General features: G+C 43.8%; 1 protein-coding gene across 9 annotated transcripts in view; it reads right to left on the reverse strand.

Moving 5' to 3' along the window:
* Window positions 1-25,260, reverse strand: part of LNX1 (ligand of numb-protein X 1) — a 239,696-nt gene that overhangs the window by 65,092 nt on the left and 149,344 nt on the right. For 2 of the 9 annotated variants that reach the window (XM_080385977.1, XM_080385982.1), the window contains exon 1: window positions 3,890-25,260. This exon is cut by the window's right edge. In XM_080385977.1, coding sequence (XP_080242103.1) covers window positions 3,890-4,254 — 365 coding nt within the window. In that variant the 5' untranslated portion in view covers window positions 4,255-25,260. The other 7 variants (XM_080385984.1, XM_080385983.1, XM_080385981.1 and 4 more) reach the window with 6 other exon arrangements.

Below are 25,260 nucleotides of genomic sequence, written 5' to 3' on the forward strand. Positions count from 1 at the left end.
AGCTCGGAGTACAAGAAGTGCAGGTTGCCCACATTGTCTATGTAGTTTGCAGGACTTAGCCAAGGTAGGACCAGTAACAGGAGAGCCTTCATTTTCAGTGCAGGACTGGCACTGCTGCTAGGTTTCCTCCTTCCCACTGTCTCTCTGTGCTGGTGGGACACACAACGTGAAGCTTTTGTGCCAGCCAAGCCCCTTCTAAGCAAGCCTTTCCATTTCAACGCAATGGTAGCACATTATGAATCAAGCTTAAATCCCTTAAACGAAGCTACACTGCAAAAATCATTGACCTGTAAGAGGATTACTCGATCTGACTCTCAGATGTGTAGATGTGAGGTTTTAGGGACAGCACAGCGTGGTTGGCGAGACAGTGACTTATGCTGCAGAGGAGAGCGATGCTCGGGGAAGAGACCTGCCTCCTGCAGGATTCAGAGTGGTTCTTCAGAGGCAGCTGGTACATTTACATCACTGCCCACAAGCAGATGGGTTACAAGCTAAACTGCATCACGGAAGGGTGTAGCTGTCTGACAAGGGGGGGAAAAAATGCCCCCCGTGGAGTTTTGAAGCAGGCGATATCAGAAGACCACACCTTTTTAAAGTAAAACACTGCAAAAGATCACAGCCAACTGCTGGTTGTTTGCCTCTCAGTCTGAATTCCCCAAATCCAGTCAGATGTTTTTGTGCAAACATAAATCATGTAATAATCCAAGGGCGTGTCTCTTCTCAAGCAGGTTTTGGTATTGTTGTGGGGTTTTTTTGAAGGTTGCAAGAGCAAACATTTTAAATGAGGATGCTTTCAGTGGACTGCTCCATGGTAACCGGCATTTAAAAAAAAATAAAGTTCTCTCATCAATTACAAAGCATAAACCAGCAAACTCACCTTGTCCCATCAGTGACCTCAGGGGCTGGTCTGAGCCTGAAACATGCAAGAAATGTGAGGACTTCTGACTGCCCTGTTCACTCTAGTGGAGCCCACTTTAATTTATTCACTGAGAACACAGATCACGTTCACTTGAGATTTTCAGATGGCTCTGAGCCATTTTTGCCACAGGCACAGGATTGTTTATGATTATTAATTTTTTTTTATTATTATTAGCAAAGTCACACACTTTCTCTCCTCTCTATTGATTCACCGGCGTTAAAGAGAACAGCGTCAGCTCAGCCTGCTCACGCTGTGTCTGGGCATGCCACAGCACAATGCCCTCCTCCTCTCCTGCCCTGCCATGAGCTGGAGGTGGGATGGTGAGAGAAGTTTCTGCATTTCTGAGAATTAAATTAGGCAGAGGCATAAGGTACCTCTGGCGATAATTAATGCTTTCCTAAAAAAAAAAAAAAAAAAAAAAAAGGCACTGCGCAGCCTCTGCAAGCACAAGGTTGCAGAAGTCCTCCTTTAGGGGTCACTCAGAAAGTTCCATCCGAATGCTTCCTTTGGGTGGGAATGCCCGTGAGGCTGTGCTCCCCACTCCCTGGAAAGCTGAAACCTGCCCAGCAGCAAAGATTCCCCATTATTTCTCTGTCCTTTGGCCTTAAGGTAATTCAGCCCTCCAAACCAGCCTGAGGAAGAAAAATCCACGTTATGAGTGGCAAAGAAGGAACTAGCCAATCTATGTCACTGCCTTGTACTGCTCTACCTCAGAGGCTTTAGGGTTTGGTGGGAAAAGAGACCCCTGCTCCATCTCCCCAGTCTCCTGCTGCCTGGGTTTGCAGAGCCGGGACTTGGTGGAAGGAGCTTGACGAGGGGAGGAGGGACAGCAAGAGGCTGTGAAAACATGCTACTAAGCCAATTTTTCCGACCCCTGTTTGGGGTCAGGCCAAGTGAGCCAGAGACATAGAATCTCAGAGGTCCTGAGGGGGAAAATCCAGGCCATGGACATTCAATAATAAGTACCAGAATAAAACTTGCCAGGCTTTTACAGGACCAAATCATGGTTTACAACACTGCAATTCTGCAAGCTATGTATGTGAAGAGTACCTTTACTACTAACTTAAGGAGGAGAAACCAAGACACTGGTAGGACTTGTGTATGTCCATGTAGGAGAGCTGACACTAGAAACCAGGAATGGTGCTAGCTGTGTGGCTTCTATGTAAAAAAAAATATTTCAGTTTGCTTACTTATTGTGTCATGGTTTTTTCCTACTATATTTATGGCCACAGCACCATCACCTCAAAAAATTAAGACAAAAAGGAGGATCTAAGATACGTTAAAGTCAGCTGTATGTATAAGCAAAGGGAAGGGGTATTTGCACCAGGGGCTCAAGATTTTGTGGTTGGAATCTGTAGAGAAACATAATCTCAGTGACCGCAGCTCACGGCAGACTGTCAGTCCCTTTACCTACATTACTATTGGTATTAGTATTTGAAGCCCATCAGAGAAGTACTGACCAAAGGCAGAAAATTAAAAGTAACTTTGCTAAGTTTTCCCCTTAGCAGCAGAAAGCTAACCTTGCAGAGCACGGCTGGCCTGGGCTGGAAGCTACTGCCACCACCTCTTACGCCATGACGCATGAGACAGCAGCACCCTCAACAGGGAAAGCCAGGTGCAGAACTGGGTGGACCAAGGGCACCTAAATCCACAAACACCAAACCTGCAGCATGCGAAAAGTGGGCTCCTGAGCTTGCAAGGGCTCAAGAAAGCCTTTGCTCATGTTTTTTTTTTCAGCTTTAGCAATGCAAAACGGTCACATTTTTTGGTTGGATAACCACCATAACTTCAGTGAATATCTTCAGTAAATAAATCCCTCATGAGAATTCAGGTGCTTCAGGAAATGAGGTCTCCGGTTCAAATGAGGACATGTTTGAATGGCAGGCTGCAGAGCCATTTCCAGTTACGAGCTTCAAGACCATGAAGCCTGCAACCATGTGAACATACCTTGGTCCTCCAGCTCACCAGCCTGCTGACCAAGGGATGCTCTGACCTTCAGCATTGCCATGTCTGTGCAGGAATATGCCCCCACCAGCAGTCTGGAGCCCTGTGCTGGTCACCCAGGGCTTCCTCCAGAAGCACACACCTAGGAACACGACTCATACCTGCAGCCCACAGGGAAAGTCATTCAGATACCAGCCACAAAAAAGCATCTCTTAGACCCCATCTCTCCTTAAAACCAAGGTGCTGTTACCTGGACTACGCCAAAGCATTTGTCTGCCATCAGAAACCACAGCCCAAATGTATCTCTTTACTCTTCTGCCTTCCTTCCAAAAGGCAGAAGATGCAAAACAAAAGCAACAGCACGTGCAAGACAGAGGATCATTCATCATCAGTTTTCTCCTCGCAGAGGAACCAAACTGGTCCCTGAAGGGGTCTTTCCCAGAGCCAGAAGAGAGGGTGTCCTGGCCACCAGGAAAGGTAAGCCTGAAGGGGGAGTCCAGCCAGGGCCTCGCCAAGCTCAGCGGTGCAGTACACTGGGTAAGCCGTCACCTAGAGGAAGGGAGCGCTCAGCTCCGAAGACCAATACCAAACTGGAGTATTTTCTGCTCTACTTCTCATATAGGTCATTTGCGATTCAAAAAAGGATTGAAGAAAAGGCAATTATAAAACCCTTAATGTGCTACTAAAATATTTATGATAGCTCAGCTTCCCAAAACTCACAGATCTCTTTGGATGACCGAATACACACTCCCATTATGCAGCTAACCACAAAGTACCCACCCAGAACTGCTAATGATAGCATGAAGTACCTTGAATGTATTTGATTCTAAAAAAAAGAATGAGATATTGTCACATAAATGGACTAAATTCAGCTCTAAATTAATGATACTGTAGATGTTCATTGGGAGTGAAATCAATGAATCTTTCTTTACATTAACTGTCTATTTTAATCAGCATTTAATTGAAGATATTTTTTCCTTTTCCTAAGAAAAATAGCGAAAAAAAGGTCTATCAACCACAACTTACTGGGTTTGGAAATGTTGTTCGAGGTGACCGCGTTGCATGACCTCTGAGCAGTGTTCTGTGAAAGGGCAGCTAACCATTAGCTTGTCCAGGAGGTTATTCACTAGTATGCTGGACTTCCTGCACGTCTGGAGAATCACAAGCTTGCGGTCCATGGGGCAGAAGTCTTTTTCCACGAGGAAGTTCGTAAGGCAGGCTGTGCAGAAGGTGTGACCACAAAGCGTGTCTAACGGCTGAAGCAAAGGTTGCAGGCAAATGTGGCATATCAGATCATCATCTACTTCTTCGGTGTAGCTGTACAAGTGGTTTTCTTCTGGTAAATGCGCTTGGCCACAGGTGACACAGAGTGGTGGGGAGCTATCCTCCATTTCTTCTTCTTTCTAGTTTGTAATCAGAATTGATGCAATTCAAAAGAGGGCAGACGGGAATACCCAGCCTGTTCTCTATGCATGAGAGCCACAGCAGGGCTTGTGTATACCATCAGGTCTGCGGGGAAAAAAGCCAAAGGGTTATGATTTGGATTGTTTTATCTTATCATACTTACAGTGTGTACCCAGATACGAAGCACTCTAGCAGGTATTAGGGAAGAATTGCACCTTTGGGGTGGGAGTGCAGAAAGAAAGGGGCAGAAAAAGGGGTTAACTCCAGGGATTTTTCTCTTAAATCTAGCTTCATTTACACAATTACACTCGTAAAGAAAGCTATGAAATAGGGAAAACTACTACACACATTTAATGGTTGAAACCCTTAAATTAGCATATAATTTCAGTTCCGGTCAGCTGATTTTATGGTCACATTACTTCTGCTGGGAAAGCAGCATCATGTGTAGGCAAACATTGCCAGACTGTGTGCAGAAATATAGGTAAGAATAATGGTTACTGCGCAAGCTGCCTGCTCAGCACAGCAAGGGCAAGAAGCCACTTCACCTAACACACACAAGCATACAGACACTGTACACACAGCCAGCGGGAGGACAATTGGGTCATGAGGATTTAGAGCCTGGGACCATCTAGACTGTCCTTGTTCCACAGCAGCAATGGACTCTGCATTCCAAGCCTGTATGCTTGTACCGCCACGGCACTGCTCTGGATGCCTCAAGTCAAGCAGTTATAACCATCTGCACCATCATAAACCAGTTCAAAACTTCATTTTACTTCCCAAAGCACTAAATACCTCACGTGCCGAAGTGAAGTCCATAACGCGACGCCAAGTACTGTATCACTCAAAATTAGGCCTATTCCCTTCATAATTTTTTATTACAGAACCTCAGTATGGCCCAAAAGTACAGATCCAATTAGCTCTGGCCAGAGCACCTGCCTGCTGGTATAACTGTGTGGGTGGCAGCAAAACTGGAGAGTAATTTGTAGTTTTTACTTGATGTACCCTGACTGCTCATTGGACTACTTATGTCTCATTACATCTATGTTTATTTTGATATACCGCTTTGGAAATAAACATGAAAATATAAAATATGCAATGGCCTAATTACTACTTTTGCTTGAAAATGTAAATCTTACTTGCTGTTCTGCTGTAAGACTGTACCTTTCCTTCCAGCTTGACTTAATTTGCTGAGACAATGTGTCAGCCTCAGACACCCATGTTTGAGGGTAAATGAGGGAAAGAATAAGAAAAAAATATCTGACTATGACAGAGCACGTTTTCATATGAAATAAAACCTAATTTTTATGCAAAGCTCATAGGCTTTAAACCTGAGAAATTAAACTTAACCATGGCAGGGTTTTTCTGGCATAAAGGTAAAATGATAGCCCCGTTAACTCTAACCAGATGCATAAATGTCAGACATTCACTCTAATGCTTTGCTAGATCCTATTCTTATGTAGCAATTATGCTAAGTGGCTGTATAATAATATTTTTTGCTTGCAAGACTAAATTCTGCATAAGCTCCATCTCATGATTAGCAGTAGCTTCATTTGAATTAAAATCATCGCCTACTAGAATTCTTGCAAATATTTAAACTACTTTATACTGTGGCAAATATTTCCTTTTGTAAAAATATTTACCAGAGCTTTATGAACAGCTCTTTGTGAAGAAATGAACATCTTTCTACAGTGCAGAAAAGAACTCTACCTGCTATCTTAATACAGGAATCAAACCCAGTGTTACTTGGTTCTACTAAAGTGACATACAGCAAAATGAAATGAGAAAAAATGATCCTGAGGCTGAGGTGGGAACTGTTTGGGCACTGCAAGTGGCTCCTGGTAGGTAGCTCTTAGCCAGCTTCTCGATGAAGTACAGTGGCTGCGAGCTGGTATGTTATCTACCAGTTGCTGTCTTTTGCAGAGGGAGAGCATTTAACTGATCTCCACATCCCTCACTCATCGAGAGTCAACAGGGCAGCTTGCAAGAATGGCAATAAACAGCTTGGGAATTTGTGGGATTGTGGCTTTAAAAATAGCCATTAAATGTATTAGAAATCAATCAAGCACAACAGAAATAGCATTGCTTTAGAAACTTTGTTTTTTCCTACATTTTTAAATGCACCTGGGGCAATCAGGGAAGCTGGCAATATCATGCTGTTTCTCCACTGTCCTGCCATGTCCTTCTGTACCAGCACACACCAGTAGACCCATGTGAGTGCACAGGGAGAGCCAACTCAAACATTTTGTTGCCTCATGGATGTTCTCAAGGACAGAAATTCTTGCTTCCTGCTGGCAGGAGACAACACACAGCTCCCATCAGTGAACCTGTTGAAAGCCGGACCCAAAGCCCTGCTCTGAGACAGGAACAGGAGCACAGGCATCTGTATGGGCCCCTCCCAGCCTCATGTCCCACCCCTGGAAGTACCACTCCTCTGCTCCCACCTGTACAACACATCAATCCCCCTGATAAAAATTAAGGTACAACTGGAAATAGTGCTACAGCTCCAAAGTAGCTACAAGTATTTCTGCAATGACAACAGAGAAAGAGAGGTGTTGCTGCCCTAAGGCCACGCTGTGCTGCAGCAAAAATTACGAGAGAAGCCCCAGCAGACACAAAGCCAGACTGTCGTGGCCACATTATGGATAATCTTTATGAACCTGAGATGATACTAATGCATTGCAAGTGAAAAAGTGCAGATTCGGGGCACTCTACCTAATTTTACAACGCTTACATAAATTACAAATACTTGCTACAGCACAAGGAAACAAAACCACCCATGTTAATTAGTAACAGACACTGAACTTTTAGAAGGACTTAATTCAAGTCCTAGTGCTTCTATTACTTAGAAAATTTAGACTAGATAATGAAATAAATTGGGGGTGGGGGGTGGGATGGACAGGGAGTCTATCAGCCTCTTCTGGCTAATCTGGTCCATGTTCATCCACGATGAACCTTCTCAAATTGCTGGACATATCAGGCAATGAAACGATCGCTGCCTGTCTTTGGGAGGTGATTATACCACCAAAGGAGTTAGCGTGGAGGGTGTGCAGTGGAGTTGTCACACACATTCAGAGGCAGACACTGCGTGCAACGTTTGCAGTCATTTGTATTTATGACATTTATGTGCTGCCATAAAAAAGCTACATGATTAGTTTCATGTCCTTTTAGGAAGCTTAAAGCCTCGGATCCTCTTGAACAATGTAGAAGAGAGGCAGAGGGGGATTTAAAATTGAGCTGCTGATCACCAGGGCGTATTTCTACTTCTTCTATTAACAATGAATAATAAAATACACTTTGAACAAAGAACCCTGTACAGGTAGATGGTAAACCACTGCTGATTGAAAAAAGGCAATTATTATCCGGCCGAATGGCTCTTCTTCAAGGCCCGTGCTTGAGGAAGAAGGGAAAGGAGTGGGGAAGAATCCTACTTCCATTTGCAGTCAGTGTCAACAGCTCTGGCAACCTCAGCAAGGCAAGGATGTCACCTTGGCAGCCTCACAGCTGGCTTACACCAAGAGCTGTATTGACAGGAACCGGCTGCTGCATGGATGATTGGCAGGAGGAGCCGTTAGAGGTGGTGGTGGTGCCATAGCACAAGAAGACAACACCAGCCTTTGCTGCTGTGCAAGAAGTTTTCAACAACTCAGGTCCCAGATTTAGCATAATTGTACAGTGCCTAGCACAGCTTGGCTTAGATAAATAAAATTAAATACAGATTTGTAGGAATTTCACAGTGTTGTGACACTGCAGTAAATCAAGCTCCAGTCCAAGACAGAAACCTGAAGCACAGGAATATGGTGCAAAAGGTGAAGGAAGAACACTGTGGACCTAGATATCCACATTGCCAAGCTTTCAGCCACAAGCTGGAATGAGAATGGTCACATCAGGGCACGAAACAACCCTCAGGGCTGTGACCACAGTGAAAGCCAGTATCATGGTAACACAATTTTAAAAGAAGTTACCCGACAGACTGCACGGATTTGAAGGAGTCTGCATCTTCGCTCCTTAGGAATTTGCAGCCACCGGAGAAGCATTTAAGAGAATAACAAAACAAACCCATACAAAAACCACAGGCAGTAAACACGTGGAGTAGGTAGAGAGAATGCTTTTCATCTCCTTGCACAGCCAAGTCCCATCCCAATGAAGCATTTAACCAACCTTAAGCTTAAATCCTGACTTACCATCCCAGTTACACTGGCAGCAGTGTAGCAGGAGGAGGGCTTGCTGACAGAGCGGCAAAGCCCCGCCGCCTTCGCCCAGCCACACTGTCAAATATTAACCCAGCAGTTTGGGAGGCTACACTTGGAAGTAGTGTGGCACAGAATGGAAGAAGCTTCAGACAGCAAAAAATGAGTAACTGAGGCTGAAAGAGAAAGAATTAAGTGATGAAAGATAGCGAGGAAGCGGCTAACAGGAAGGGGAAAATAGATGCCTAAAGGCCAGAGAAACAGCGACACGGAGCCTGGGAGGACAGCAATTGGCTAAAATCACAAATTGTTAAGGACAAGCCAGTGAACAGTGTCATTGGAAAACAGATGAGTGACACAGATAAACTGCAAAACAAGTAGGGGTTTTGCTCTGTAGCTCCAGTAGCTCTGAAGTAGCATGGCTTGGGGATAATGAAATCCTCAGTCAAGGGAAAGGGTGGCCAGCATGTGAAGGGGAAATGGATTCTCAACAGTACAGTAAGATAGGCCAAATATTAGCTGGTTTTGTTTTATATTTGGTTTGGGTTTCTCTCTGTGTATTTAAGTAACACATTTTATTAATGTTTTATTTTTGAACTCTAAGCGTGGGCATAACAAATCCTATATCTGGTGATTAAAAAGGGGATGCCTTTTCATGCTCTGTTTCTCTGCTGCACAGCGCCGTAGGAGGCAGCAACACTACTGACAGCGCTGTCGTGCTCCTCTTAGCTGGACTGTGATAACGAAGTTGTACTACTTCCTCCAGCCCCTGCATGGGCTGTTATCTCCTGCAAATGCACATCTCTACATGAGCCACCGCCATCCTTTTACGGGGTTCGGCATGGCACTGTATGGCCAAAGGGACCGGTCTGCATGTTAGGAAACTGCTCGGTCACAGCAGCATCGCCAGCTGCCGAATCGAAGCTCCTTATTCTTCCAGAGATGCTTTTACCTGGCCTTCCTTTCACCACATGAGCGGTGAACATGCTGTAGCCAACATCTGCCTTCCTTGATACTCAACTTGTGTTACTGAGACCCCGGAGATTGCTGTCTTGATTGTTAAAAAATACCCACATAAAACTGCTAGGAGCCTCGGCACCTTCCACAGTCACAGAATTAACTCTTTAAGAAGCCTCAGCCCAGATGCCAGTGGCTAGCCGCGGGCAGGTCGGGAGACATGGGCATTGTCCCCATCTAGTGGCTCGCCCACACCGGGGAGGAGAGTGGAGCAGAGGTCCCTCACTCAAGCAGCTGCACAAACCCCTCAGGTTATACAGGATTAGGTGTGATTATACTCAGGGGAGCATAGCCCTCACTACTCCTGTGAGAATCCAGGTTACAAGATCACCTATTTCATATTCAGGGTTTTATATCAAGGCATCAGGTTGAATGCTTATACAAAACTATTTGCCATTAGTTAGAGAAATTTTAATGCTGTTATAATTTATTTCTTTTTTTTAATCCAGCTGTCTTAACTGGCAGCAGGCCTCTCGGCTTTCCCATTACTGTGTTTTGTACCATTAACTACTTCTCTCCAACTGAATATTTTATAGATTACACTGACTTTACTGTTCAAGGTAGTACTTATTTTGGAGGCCACTGGGCAAGCCTGTTTGTTTCAGAATACCAGACAACAGTTGTGGAAAACATTAGAGAGTGACCCATACTCCAATAATACATATTATAGAGTATTTCACATCCAAAAAATGGTGAGTCATGTTCCAAAGATCTGGTTTAAAAATATCGTATAATAATTTGCACCAACCTTGGCATAGCTGCACTAAAGGCCAAAGAACTGAGTCAGCCTACCCATACTAGAAACTTTGTTCAAAGGAAGGTTATAAAACACTAAGATGCCTAAAACCTTACCATCACACCTTAGGACCAGCATTTGTCCTATGTAAGTCTTTCTCTTTTTTTCCCCTCCCCCCCCCCCCCCCCCCTTATTTTTAAATCTGTTCTACCTATAAAAAAGTCACAACATTTTATTTCTGTCTGAGGTGTAATCAGTAGTAGACTCTCCAACGGAGATTTGTTACGGGCAGACGCGTGAGGTATACCTGCTGGTAAAAAGTCAGCAGCTGGAGAGGAGCTGGGGATCCCAGAGGCACCGATACAGCAGACAAGAATTCAGCTTGACTTTTAAGGTTATAGGAAAAACTGTTAGAACTAACTCTTAGAGGACAATAATTGTATTTAAAAGTTCAGCACATCAGACAGACAGAAAGTCTCTGAGACAACAAACAGGAGCTCAAAAACCTCTCTGCTGCCTGGCTTCAGCTTTAAGACAGCTGGTTTTTCAAAGCTGTTATTATTAGTCAAAAAGTCCTTCTCAGAGCTTATAACAATCTAAGCGCTTTGCAGAGCCTTTAGTGATGAAAGGCATTTCCAGCTGAATAGAAAAATCCAACAGTACAGTACAGTAGGTGAATAACCCCAACTTTTTAAGTTGTAGCTCAAGCTGTGAAACCTAGCAGAAATGTCATACTGTGCCTGCATGCACAATAACTTCAAAAACCAGAACCAGATTGTTTGAAAAAAACGTTTTTCTCTGTGGCTCATGCTGGAATTTACAGAATAAACCAATGTTGGAAAAAGTTTTTTGTTGTGGAATTATGTATCTGAAACGTCTGTTAGGAATGTATGGAAATATATTCTGCTTTTTCGTCTGTGTCTCTCTCACACGCCCACGCAAACCTGAATTGCTCTTTCTGATGATTTCATGGATACAAAACTTTACTCAGCATGCTAAAATGAAAAAATTCCACCCAGAAGTAATCTGAGACTATTAGGAACAGCTGGACAAGACTGAGGTGAAGAGAAGATCTGAATAAGAGAATGTGTATCCGCCGGTTAACTTACCCACATCACAAGGAACACATCCTATGAATGAACTCACCTTAGCAGAAGGCAGTATTTCTGAAAAGACTTGTTGCTGGCATGCCTCTAGTTGTCAAATACTATGCTGGCTGAGGTAATCATTTCCATTTCTTGTTTTTTTCAAAGTTCAGTAAACTCAGACTTGGACCGACAGCTTATGCCAGAACTACAAGCTGACTCCAAGTGCGAAGACGAGTTGTAGCAGAATGGGCAGGCTGCGAGTAACTGCTTCCCAAAGGCACACAGTCTACCTGCTCAAAGGAAGTCAATCATGTGGCCGAAGCAAGGCTCTTGAGCAATTATGATTGACTCCTAAAGGGCTTCCTAAATGTGTGCTCATCCTAATTGACATAATAAATGCCATCGACGTTTCACATACTAAATTATAAAATTGCATGGCGAGTTATGTAACGAAAGGTGCATTACCACTCTGATTTGGCTGATTGCTCCGGCTGGCTTTGGCAAGGCTGGCAGCCTCACAAATACCACAAGCTTGCTTTCAGCCATTTGACCAAATGACAAAACTGTTTGTGTGTGGCTGGACAGCCACGTGCCCCAGCTGCCTTTCAAGATGCTGGTGGCTAGGAATAGGTACAACCGTCCATGCAAACTGCATGAGGGAGTGCATCCCCGGTCCTTGCTCCAGGTGCGCCTGGTGTGTCTCTGCAATGGGGAATGCCTGTCTGCCAATCCTCCTCTTGTGTTTCGGAGCAAGGAAACATGGGCCTGCAGACCACTGTGGAGTTACGGGATGTTCCAGCGAGCTGGCCCTCAATCCAGACAGCCTAGCCCCCAGGCACATATGGTCCCACAGTGGGTACACTGGAACAGTGAGACATTACACAAAAACCTTGCTGCAACAGAGTAAAGTGCAAAACCTGGAAAAAAAAGCATTTGTTTTAAAGTAAATAAAATAAATCAAATAAAATGCTCTGCACCTTCAACGTGAATTTGGTTCCTCATATTAACTCCATGACACTGCTTCTACCCTGTTTCCTGAAGAAACAGGACAGTATGGTGCTTTTTTTTTCTCTCTCTGAGTCTTTTTGTTCACCCCTGCTCTATTGCTCCCCAGTACCTTTTGGATCCATTTTTCAGTTTCAGTCCACTCTAACAGAATGGCACAAGCCTCCACATATATTAAATTACCACAATTACCATGATAATAGGTTCCTGGGTAAGAGAGAGAAAAAAATTAATGTTCCCACAAAAGGTGAGGCTGCAGGCTGAACCCAAGCCATACTGCACATCAACAAAGACAGGCAGGAAAAAGGAACTATGCATAGCCAGCCCTCAAGAAAAACTAATGCTGGAGCTACACCATATTAGACAAAGCCACAGAGAAGTAGTATTCACTAATTCTGCCCACTGAATCCCAATATGTAATCCAAAAAGCTTGTTCTCCTTCCCTTCCCCACATACAGCTTCCATGCCTTACCACACGCAGCAGGACAGGCACTGAGATGGCCCGTACCATCAACAGAGGTACTTCCCTGAACAAAAAGGTTTATCCCTAGGCATGTCCCTTCCTTTCTGATTTCCTAATGAGTGGATGCAACTTCTTACCATGTTCCCAAGGTCAAATGTACCCAGCCTCTTTAAGAAGAGCAAGATACCCCTTCCTCCACCATGCATTGTTCAGCTACTCTCCGAGGTGGCCTAGCAGAAAGAGCATAGCAAAAGTCCCCATGACCCTGGTCCGTCAGGTGAAAAAATGACCCTCGATGTGACGACAAGCTGCTGCCAGTATGCAAAGGTAAGGGGCTGTGGGGTACTAGTGAGCAGGGAAAAGGGGTTGATCATACTTGGGGTAGATGTAAGGCATGGATGGATGGTGGCACCCTGGCTGCCAGTGGTGCTCATTTAGTCTCAGAGAAGACTTTCTCGTCCCAGTTAAAAAGTTTTGCTCACCATGCTTTGAAGACTGTGTCCTCAGACAGCAGGTAAGTACCCTTGTTGACTTCCTGATCTGTGGAACTAAGAACATTTACCAAAAAAACCCCAACCAAACCCACCACAGCACCCTCTAATATGCTTTAAAGTAGCTTTTATCTCTTTTGTGGCACAAACTCTGTTGTGGTTTTGCAGGATGACATTTACTTTAATAACGATGAAGAATGGCCTGGCCAACTCACTTGCAGCTTTGTGACATGCGAGTGGCTCAGCCAGCGCAAATGCATCCTGAGAGCACCTCTTACACCCCCCTTAGATGTTTGCTCTGCACAAACAACGCAACACAAAACCACTGCAAGAGCTACAACATCTGCATGAACAACCTGGCATGCATGCAGGCCACGTGTCCTCTGTGCGGGCCTGCCCTACTTTGAAATAACGACACAATAGGCAGAGCGAAATGCATGGGAATGTGAAAATCTTAATTTAATACAGCTTCACAGTAAGTCTTAATCTCTCTTTGCAATCCTCTCCCAGGGCCCCAAGTGGGTCAGCGGGGCAGGCAGGCGATGCTACCTCTCTGTCTCCTCAGTGCCAGGGGAGGGAAGAGCTGCTGAAGAGGGAACAAAAGGGCAGGGGCAAAGAACCATGGGGGACTTCTCCCCCAACGGACATTAAAACCTTACACTTCACCTTGCCCTCCCACAGCCACGGTGCCTGCCACCCCCGGACCACATAGCATCTTCTCACATGCGACCACGAGATAAAATTGAATAACTACAAAGTGCAGAACATGTGATGGATAACCCTGCTAATAACACATAATAAAGTAAGCCGTGCTTTAATTACGCTGTGCCTTTACAACTGCTCCTCTGATGCAGGAGTCTCTTTAATGCTTGACAAACTACTTAATGAGTTCTCACAACACCCTGTGGGGACCTTTTTTAGGAGCAGCCTGCAGCTTGGTTAGGTGAGCAGGGCGAGGGGCAGCTGGCTGCTCCCATGCCATGGGGCTGGGCTCCCGTGATGCCAATGCCCAGCCTTCATCACAAGAGTCCTGGTGCAGCTGTGTGGCCACAGAGACACTCTCAGACCTGATCGGAGGGAAAGCCCTCACAAACTCTTAAATTCTAGGTCTGCGTCCTCTGCTTTAGGAACATGTACCCACAGAGGGACAGCAACAACTTACAGCAGCTAGCTCACCAGTCTGACTTGTCTAAGCAGTAGCAGCAAATGCTTTAGGTAAAACCTCTGGTCCGTTGCACCCAATGGCAAAAGTAAGTAGATTCAATGGAGCAAAGATTTAATCACCTGTATCTCAATTCTACTTATAGTTCTCCAGTACTATAATTTATATATAATTATTACTAGACACAATTATAGATATAATCTAATTATAAAAGTTATTATGATTAAAATCTCTAATTTAAGTTATAGGTCTCTAAATGTCTATAACTTACATTACATCTGTATCTTACTGTTTCTTCCTCCTGCCACTTGGATCCACAAAAATCAACTGAATAAACAAGTTCTAATCAGAAAAAGCAGTCCCTCTTGAAGAACTCCACGAAACAGTGACACTCTGCTCTTTAAAATAACGCAATCTAAAAGCATTCCCTGCCACCCAGTCCCAGGGTGAGAGCTGCTGGGCCCTAGTCCCATTCAGGAACCTGGAAAAAGGAGGGCACAAGCCCGGGCAGGGTAGTCAACAAGTAAATTTCAGCATTTTAGGAGTGTGGTAGAGCCCAGAGGCAGCCCCCTAAATAATGGGTAGACACACAATATGCAGCTGGAAACAGAAATTTCAGGGGACGAGGGGAAGAAGTTTGGATGATCTTGCAGGCATTTTGCAATGCTGCGTGCTGAATTTCACATTTAAGAAAAATGCACTGTTTGAAAGAGGGAAACATATCACACACTGGAGAGGCTGAATCCAGCAGCCCAACTACCGTGGTCTGGCTACTGGTTTTCTGCTGTTAAGGTTGGTTACTTTTCGGGTCTTGAACAGAGAGCATACTGTCTTTCATGCAGTTATCTCTTTTATGAAGTAGTGCTGACAGTGCCCATTTATGTCTGGTGATAGTCATTATTTCTCATTTCGGAGTGAGCTCTATGCTAGAGCTTATAACTGACTTCCAAATGGAAAGGACTGGAGAAATATGGGAGTATTCGACCAGGACTGGAAGCAGCTCTCTAGCTAAAGCTGTGCAACAGTTTCTGTTCCAGGGCATATTTTTGTAGCAGGATAATGACTAAGATCCCTGTCCGACAAGTGTCTCAGCAAATACATTTTGTTTATTATAGTGACCAAGCCCTCAGCTACCAAAACACATCCTCTAGAGCCTGGTTCTGCCCTCATCTACTCAGTGCTGGGAAACAACTTCCCTGAGGATGGTACTACTCACTGGATTTGATTCATCACTGCTTTAATTGGGGCTTTGTGGGAACTCCCGGATAAAGTCCACTGCTAATTAACATGCATGTGTTGCTGAAGGCCTTGTAACATTCTCCTTAAAATGAAGAGGCTTACTAAGGTTTTGTCAGTCAGGACACGCGAGTGACACCAGCCTGGGAAAGATAGCTAAGTCAGTGGCTGAATTAATATCTGCTTCCAGAACCTGTTCGTGGGTGTGGAGACCAATTGTTTGCTGCTTAATCCCATGATGAGAAACCAATTAGGAATTACGTGCTCAAACTGTTCCTGCTTCCTGCATCCTTCCATGCTGTCAGATGTGATCTGTTGCATGCAGGCAGGCGAAGGGATTTTTTAATTCTTTGAAATTCCTTCTACAAGCTATAGCTATTTCAGTGCCTCAGACTCTTTTTGACTGGATCTAAACTGCTGTACTCTTTTGAAATCACAGCAATATAATCAGTTAACTCCTCAGACTGAAACTACAAAAGCCCAAAGCTATGCTACAGGATAGTTTCCAGCACCAAGATCTACTTGCAAAATCCTGTGTGAACAAATACCGATAAATATATGGCATAAAGAGCTACAAACAAAAATCAGCTTTGAAGGAGAACAGCAAACAAAGTAACAGCATCACCTATTATTTTTAACATCAGCATCTCAACAGTAGCTATACCATATAGCTGCAAGGCACAGAAAGCAAAAGACTAGGGCAAAAAGTGAACTAGAATTATATCCCAAATACAATAAGAATTTACCTGCTTTCAAACAAGCCACTTTCTGAAAAGATGCATGAGAAGTTGCCCTCATGCCTTAATAAGAAATTACTAGCACATGTAAACCATCATTCTATTAAGGCTCTTTGTTTTAGTAAGAAAGTTGCAGGTGTATTAAAGTAAAACTGGAAAACTGAGGCAAGGGTTGCCAGGAGCTGCTAGACCTGCTGGAGGTTTCAGGGTGTTTAGCTCCTTGATTTCCGTGTAAAGGAGTTACTGATGTTTACTCAGAGGGATGACGACAGTACGCAGTTGCAGGCAGTTTTATGCGACAGGAGCTGCCAACTAACTGTTCCCTGAACATTTACCAAAGGTGAAAGTTTCTGCTTCCATGTTGAGTTCTCTCAAGTCACATGATTCAGATAACAATCTTTTTTACAGATTCAGCTTGAGCCTTTGGGGATAGCCTCGGAAAGATCAACAGCACCTTTGCACATCCCAGTTCCTAGGAGCAGAAATTCCAGTGGAAGAACAGGATGTGCACTGCAAACCAGTACCAAGTCAGGCAGATTTGCATGATACTAGTGCCTGGCTGTTTTAACCAGAGATGGGCCTCATTTAGCTCCCCAAAAGTCTCTGGCCACGGAGTCCCTCAAAACCAGCTGCAGGCTCCATTTGGTGCCGTGGTGAGAGGAGGCAGGCAGGCCAGGCACAGCACCCAGCCGCGCAGGCAGGACTGACAGCTTCAGAAATACTGGACTGCTTCCCTCCAGCAGCCAGTGTGGAGGAGACTGGCTGCGTTTAAAAGCCTTTACTAATTTACCTTCCTGCTGGAAACAGCGTTGCTTGATTTCCTGGTTTGCAGCAAAATGAAGCTAATCTATCATCTCGTCCTGCGTGCAAGATTTATTCGAGTTTTGCAAAAGAAAAGCTATGCTGGGGGAAGACGTCAGTGCTTTCAAACTTCTTCCAAAAGACAATTCAATTTTTGCTTCTGATAGACAATTGCAACCCAGAGCCAGGAACATTCATTCCTCTTTCCAACTCTGTGCTACAATGAAGTCCTGGTGTAGTTAATGCTCAAACACATGGGCTTGGAACAGCCTTCCAAAAAGCAGAACTCATGTGAATGAAAGGGAGCGCACTTGTACAGGGCCATGAACAAGTAAGAGCAACCAGCAGCAGGAGAAAGAATATTTTCAGGTGGCAAGAGAAAGATAACAAGACAAGCTTCCCCACATTGATTCAATTTATAGTTTTGGAAAATATACATAGGCTCTGAGGTTTTGCGTGGAAGAATATAAAATAGCAACTTAGTAACAGCTTACTCCCTTAAGAGGAATTTTCAGTCTCGGGGAAAAAAGATAGGAGAATTGAGGATACAACTCCTCAGGAGGCAGCAGCTTTCCAAATATCTGATGGTGAATCCTGGCTTTTATTTACAGATCAGCATTTGTGCTTTTCCATCGACAGCAGGTGATAGACAGTGCTGTTTCAATTAAGTGGTGGATCTGCCTTGATATTTTTCTGCATAAACCTCAACGAGCAAATGAAAAGTGCTTTGGAGGGTGGGATGAACAGGGAGCTCTGTTTCTATGGAAGACTTTGGGAAAACAAGTGCTTTGTGTAGTGCTCGGTAAAGTCACCTAAGGTATCTTTGCTTTTCCTGCTGTTGGAGGAACACTTTCTTAGTCATCAGGCACCTGGTGGAAGCATGAAGTAGAAGCCTAATATGCACGCCTTTCCTGGTTTTTATGTTTTTGCTTGGTAGATATCAGAGCAGCTGAGAGCTTGATGCAAGCAGTCCTTCCCTAGTCAATAAATACAGCCCAAAGTATTCTCAGCTTTAAACATTCGGACGGGCCCTGCTGACTTCTGTATTTAGATCTCTTGTCTACCAAGTATATACTTCAATGTGTGAGGACGTCCACGTAACCTCATTGCAGCCCTGGGTTCTGTGTTAGCATGTCCGCATATACATGTACACATATGAATAATCAGGCTCATTTGTAGAAAAGAAACTTATGAGAGGTTATGTGTATCCATACGTATTCCCAGGTTTGCAACCATTGCATATATCTGTACTGAATTACAAGACCATCTGAGTTAAGAACTGAGTATAAATTTAAGTGGAGGATAACATGAGCTAAAGATAAAAACTAAACCAAGTTCTCTCTGTCTCCTCGCCTCAGTTGTAGTTATATGCATAAAATGAAGCTGCAAGATGCAACAGGGGCAAATGTTGCCTCGATTTACTTCCTATGGCTGCAGTGAGACTTTTGGGTTTTAACTTGGGGGAAGGGAAGAAATGGATTTCCACAGAATTAATAAAACTATGGGCTAAAGCAGCAGCAGTACAAATGGCACCTCTCCACAGATAATCAGTTAGATTTTAACATACTTTTCCGAAGAAATAGACCTTCTTAGCAAAAGGAAGACAGAAAACCAAACATATCTAGCTAATAAACAGGTAATGAACTAAGCATGGCACTTCTCAATACTAGCACGGAGTTTGTATGTAAGTAGTTTTTTAACACCGGCTACCAAGAAGCACAGCAACCTACAGGTACGTTATATGGCTTTCTCTGTGAGATTATGAAAATAATCCCTGCATTAGATTATGGGGAGACTGAACACTAATGACAGACCCAGTAAGTATTTATCTCTGCCTTACTGTGAGGCACTCCTGAGCGTGCAGGCTGAGGTTGGCACCCACTCCCTTCTGCTGCAAACCAGGGCTGGTTTGTTTGCCAGAGCATTTTCTTCCACCTTTGGTCCTCTGGAACAACTCATGCCCAACTGAAGGGTGAAAGTGGGAATAGCACAAAAAACGATACAAATCTTTAAACTCACATGTCTGGCTTTACCGTGTCTCTCATCCGCTGCTGGCGGAGTCCTGCAGGTGTGAAATCCCCAGGCTTGGGCAGGGGTACCACACAGCCTTCAGCCCTGGCTCTGCAGGCGGAGCGCGGCTGGTGGTTGTGTCAGACGAGGAAGCCTATGGTATGACAGAAGGTACAAAGAAAAGCTGAATTGCATAAACCTGAGCAATTTAAGGTTTAGAAAACCACACCCTCCCAGTCATTTCTCCCGCAGGCAGATAAGCGTGTGTAAGCTGCTCAGACTACAGTGTAATTTGAAGCTTTTACTTTTCTTTCTGGCGTATATCAAAGTTCCTTTTCAGTTTGGCTCTTCCTTGCATTTCTTTGCCTCTTTCAGCCTTGCAATCAACATGATTCTAATTTAATGAAGCAGACCATCTTAAAAATTGCTTAAAGACGAAAGATTTGTGTTGGCTTTCCCCTGGAAAAGGAACATAAGGCCTGCAAGCCTGAGTCCATGCTTTGGAAACTGGATCTTCACTTTGTTCCTGCACACTTGAAGTGAGTGGTGAAGACTTGAACCATGTAAGAGCAATTTGTAAACTCTGGAATCAGTTGGCTGAAAATACAGGCTTGGTTAACTTTTTGAACATTGTAAAATAAAGACTGCCTTGAACCATCTTATCCATTAATTTTCAGTTTTAAAAGTAGCCAGGAAAGGGGTAGGTTCTTGTACTGCAGATAAGGTGGTGTACTGCTGCACTGTAATGCAACAGCTGAGTGTGAATGCCAATTATGAAAGCAGCGGCTGCAAAAAAGATCTTTTTTAAAAAATATATTTTCAACGGAGGAAAGAAACCCTGATCCTCCAGCTCCCAGAATCACTAATAAATACAATTACTTCAGCTGTCATAAGCATTTGCTCCTAAAGAAGGAAGCGTTATTCAGGAAGCAAGTCAGCTTCGGAGATGGACTCGAAGCAAGCAGCTGCAGTACCTGCAGGTGGAAGGAAGTCCCCAGCCTCTGATATAAACACCTATGGCTACCAGGTCTTGACCTCCAGTTCATTCGTATGCAAATTTCTTGCCCTTCAAACGTTTTAAAAGCATACTTGCTACTTGTGATTATAAAATCCCTTGTTAAATATTTATTTTAAGAAATCATCAAGAGCCCTGTCAAGTCCTACCAGCAAGCGTGACAGCCAAGCCCTTAGCCTGATGGAGGTTTGTTTGCAGTGGTATTTGCCTTTCCTGCCCTGATAGCACAGCACCTCTGCTCCAAGGTGCTTGAGGAAACCTGGGATGGGTCCCTGCTCAGCCAGCCTGCTGGTGTTCGGTGCATGGTTGCCCAAAACCCAGGTGTGTGCCAGCAATGCCGTGCTGAAGCTGGGGCACTGTGCAGTGCTGAAGTGCTGCTGCTTTTTGCCTGGAATGGGTGCAATATGGAGAGACACAGCCCACACAGGACCAGATGTCCACGGCAGTCACAAGGCCAGATATGCAAGCTTCATGCGTCAGCTGCCTGCAAAATTGAACTATGCATATGCAATGTACTTTTAAAATCATGCTTAAGCTACAGAAGCTTAAACATTAGCAGATTCATCCCCACAGAGCAAAGAGTGTGTTTAAATCCTTCCTTGCATGGGAGGTCTCTCCGAGGCTGATTGCCCTAGATCAGAGAGCCCAAAGCCCTGCTGTCACAGGTGACCACATCAGACACTCGGTTACAGTCTTAATTTCTATTTTAGAAACTAGCCAAGTTTTTACCTCCTCCCACTGCCAAGAGGCTTTTCTAAGTTTCCAGACCAAGGGCCAGTTAAAATTCATTTGTTCTCATGGTAATGTTACTGGATTGTTTAAATAGCCTTTCCCATCTCATGACATGTTTTCCTATTTTTCTTCCCACTCAAGCTCTCTTAAGACGTTGCTCAGAAGAAAGGCTCTCCCCTCTCCTGCTCACACAAACAGCACTCTTGGGCACTCATTCGTGTCCAAATTCTTCACTCTGGAATATGGCATTAATACTTCCTTACTCATACCAGGCAAATTATTTCCCCAGAAGTTATTTATTGGCTCTAAACCAAAAAGCTGGTGAGCTGTACCCCTTGATGGAATATCCAATGCTGAATCTGCCTTTCATCTGCTGGGGAGGAACACAGAAGAAACTCTGAAGTACAGCCTGTGTACTGCATTATTTACAAATTCCCTCCTTTGCCTGCAGCTGGCTAAAGGCTCTGGCAGATTTTCTTTATCAACAGCACAAAAAAGTGAGAGTATTTTCCTACTATGATTCATTCTTTTGCATTGAAATGACGGCAGCATCTTGTAGATCTGACTGGTGCAATGACACCTGTTTGATAAACTTCAAATTCCCTGGTATCTTCATACATTCAAGGCAAAAAAATTACATATTTAGCTCTGTTTAGTTTTAAAACAGATTTCTACAGTTTGTTTCACCCTATGCAGATACAGGTGTAAGAACAGACCTTTCCAGTTGCAGATATTCCACACTTCACTACTGCTGAAATTATTTCCAGGAGGACAATATGCCATAAACTCTATCGTATTAGACTTACTCATTTACTTATTTCAACTAAATGGTTTCGGCATATATTGCAACCATTAGCAGTACATGCTATGCAAGCTGAGTTAGAAGATAAGTCAAATTATGTGAAATCATAATAATCAAATGTTAGGTGATAATATTGTAATGGATGTCATCTGTGTTGGGTTGAAAAGATCACCATGTCCTGCAGTGGCCCATGCAGCCTTCTCTGAAGCCCTGTGAAGCTGGAGCAGACAAGTTAGGGGGAACGTCAGCTCTTTGCCTGCTGCTGACCCCTATTCCAGCTGCTGGTCCAGGCCAGCCAGCAGACTGCTTGCAAAAAAGGAAACAGAAAACCTGTCTCCTGTGCATGTTACATGCCTGTCCACACAGGTGTGGCAAGGAGCTGAGCTATGCTGCCTCTTTCAAGCACACAAGGAACATCCAGTGCTGTTGAGTATTTCTGTAATACCCTCAAAATGGTAAAATACACCCTTGTCCCTGACCCCACAGATGGATGATAGGACCAGGAGGCGGAGGGCAGGCAGCCCTGGCTGGCACTCTGCCTCGGTGGAGGAGCAGTGAGAAGGAGGAGCCAGGGAAGGAGCATCAAGAGCTGTGTGTCACAGCTCAGGGCGGTGGGGACAGACCATCCAGGAGGAGATGGAATCCCCTGGGACGAAACTGTCTGCCCTGACCTCTGTGATGCCAGGCCACATCCACTTCTGGCATGGGCATTTGATTCAATGTTCAATGGGATTGCACCAAATATATACCTCAGCTTGTAGAGGCGTACTGGAAAACAGGAACAAATTCTAGGAGGTGAAAAATTAGGTTTAGAAATTACTTCAGAATGAAGGTCAGTGTTTTCATGTCAGTTCCCTCTCCTTGTTTCCTTTTTGCAGAAAATCAGCAATCTGAACTGGATCACAAAACATAAAAGGAAAGATTGCCAAGCACTTGTACTATGGACTCTCTGGGGATGACTGAGTGCCACAGACAGTCTGCTTGGAAATGAGACTATGGACTCTGCAGTCATTAATCACCAATGTTAAACTAGCAGTTCTGTACAGTGTGACAGTTTAAATAGGATGTTGACTTCCAAAGTTGACCTACTTGGTGCAATCTACAGACAGCAAGGATCTTACACAGCGTATGTTACTCTAGGAAGCCGTGTTTCATTTCTCATAAAAATTTACTGTATCTTCTGTATCCTGCACCTCTACATTTTCTAGCAGACTCCCAAGAAGGAGAACAGGAGCATAATGAAGAAGTTAACATAATGGGATCTCTCGTCCTCAGTTAATAAAACAATAATAGTAGCAGAATGACAACTACTATTTTCTGAAGTGGACACCTTTCATGGGCTGAGAGGGCACAGAATTAAATATGGACCTACTGGGGAAAAAAAAACCCACCAAAACAGCAACTTGAGCCATACCAGCAACAAAAATCATCCCACCAAAGAGCTCACATGGCATGTCTCAGGAAGGGCTATGACTGGAAAAGCCTGCAGACCCAGCTGTACAATGTCAAGTGAAGCTCAGGGTCCTTCCACCTCCTCCAGAAAAATCTGTGAACATATGAGCTCTACATACATTAGCAAAACAAACATTCAAGCGGCCAAATAATTCTGGCTGTTGGGAGAGGATAATATTACAGATAGTCAGGCTCTATATGTTTTCCCTTGGGAGAAATTATCAAAGTTAAAAGATTAATCTGGGCTCTGAGCACATTCATTAGTTAAATTGCAAAGCAAGCCATTATATAACCAACCCCAGGACATTCAATCTCAGGAATTTATCTTGTCACGATTCACAATATGGGAGCATTTCTAACCAAGGTAACATGAATACCTTCTGTGGGATGGAAGCTCTCTGATCCATTAGAAATATCAATCAAAATCCTTTGCTTTACCCCAACTTCCAGATTACCTATGCCCTTTTTGAAGAATACATTTGTGTAGTACCTGCCAGAGGTCCCCCCAGCATGGAGGGAGGGATTGAGGAAACCTGGGCTCACTCTCTAGAAGTGGGAAAACCAAGGCACAGAAATTAAGTGACTTGCTCCTAATTACCAAGGAAGTCACTGGCATAAAGGGCATCTCACTAATTCTTCCATACTTTGTTATACACAGTTAAAAGTATTGTTTAAGGTGAAGTAAATGTCTGTACTAAAAGCATATACAAATACATAGTGTGTGCAGTCCGTCCTTAAATTAACTTTCATAGCCAGGTTTATATCCTGGAAGCAGTTCATAAAGCTCAAGATTAGAAGACAGAAGGAGGTTGTCTTGCCTGTCACAGTCTGCCATGTGCCCTTTATGGACCCCTTTGCCTGGGTTTAGCCCCATCAGGAATCTTTCTAGAAAAGTGTCCCACCCTGGTTTGAAGAACCAAAAGGTGGAGAGTCCACTGGTCTCTTTGATAGCTTGTTCTAGGAATTGATCATTCATACTTGTAGAAACACGTGGATAATTTATTGCTAATTTGATGCTGCTATTCAGGTTGTCATCATCAGTTCATGTCATGTATTTCCTAGCTGGCTGAAAGAGCCCTTACCAAGCTGGTATCTGCATCTTGCACCACTACCTGTGTTACACTTGTGCTAACACCCCCATATATTTTTCAAGTGGACCAAAAAGACTGTGCTCCAGCTAGGAGATACATTGCCTAGCCCTTAGGTAAGATTTTTGCTATTCCCTGAATTCCCCTCTACTTTTTAAGTCATCTTTTCAAGTACTGGCTGCGATGTGATTGATGTTACTGCACATGAGTCTCCCCATACATATACACACTACAAACAGACAAAATCAGACCCTTGCTCCAACTTGACTTCTGCATGTGTACTCGAGGATCACACTAGACATTTTCCCCTGCCATTGGGCTAGGACTATGTTCTGAGGTTGTCTATTAAGATCTCCAAAGTCTTTCCGAAGTCTCTACTTTTTTCTTAAGTGGTCTTCTCCATTTCTGTAGATATGCTACATGTTCCCTGTTTCCCGGTTTGTAGCTATGCATTTGGCTATATTAAAGCATTTTTTGGTCTGAACTCCACTTTTTAGGCAATTCAGATTCCCTTATCTGTAGCACTATGTGTGACCATTCAGGGATCCAATATTTTTCCTGCAAATCAAGAAGTGAACATTAGCAGAAGTGGGCCGAGTCCTAATCCGGCACTAGAATCTCACTAGAAATATTCTTTTTAGTGTGATTCTGTATCAACTGCTTCTGATACACCAGTTCTTAGCCACTTGACATACGCTTACTCAAGAATGTAAAATGCTTGATTTTTCATCAAATTATGTTATAATCGAGCTGAACACTTTCATGTTCTATTATGCTTATATAGTTACTTTACTAACCAAGAAGGTAATCTCACGTAAGAAAAGCAAGCCAAGCTTACCTGACAAGACTGTGTTCAATGAAAATACCATTGGCTGCCATTAATAATATTCCTGTTCTGTATCAATTCCCATATCAGCTTCTCTATTAATTTACTGGAAGTGAGTTCAGGCTAGCTGCCCTGCTATTATCAG

The sequence above is a fragment of the Falco punctatus genome (assembly GCF_963210335.1).
Source record: "Falco punctatus genome assembly, chromosome: 1".
NCBI classification, from domain to species: Eukaryota; Metazoa; Chordata; class Aves; order Falconiformes; family Falconidae; genus Falco; species Falco punctatus.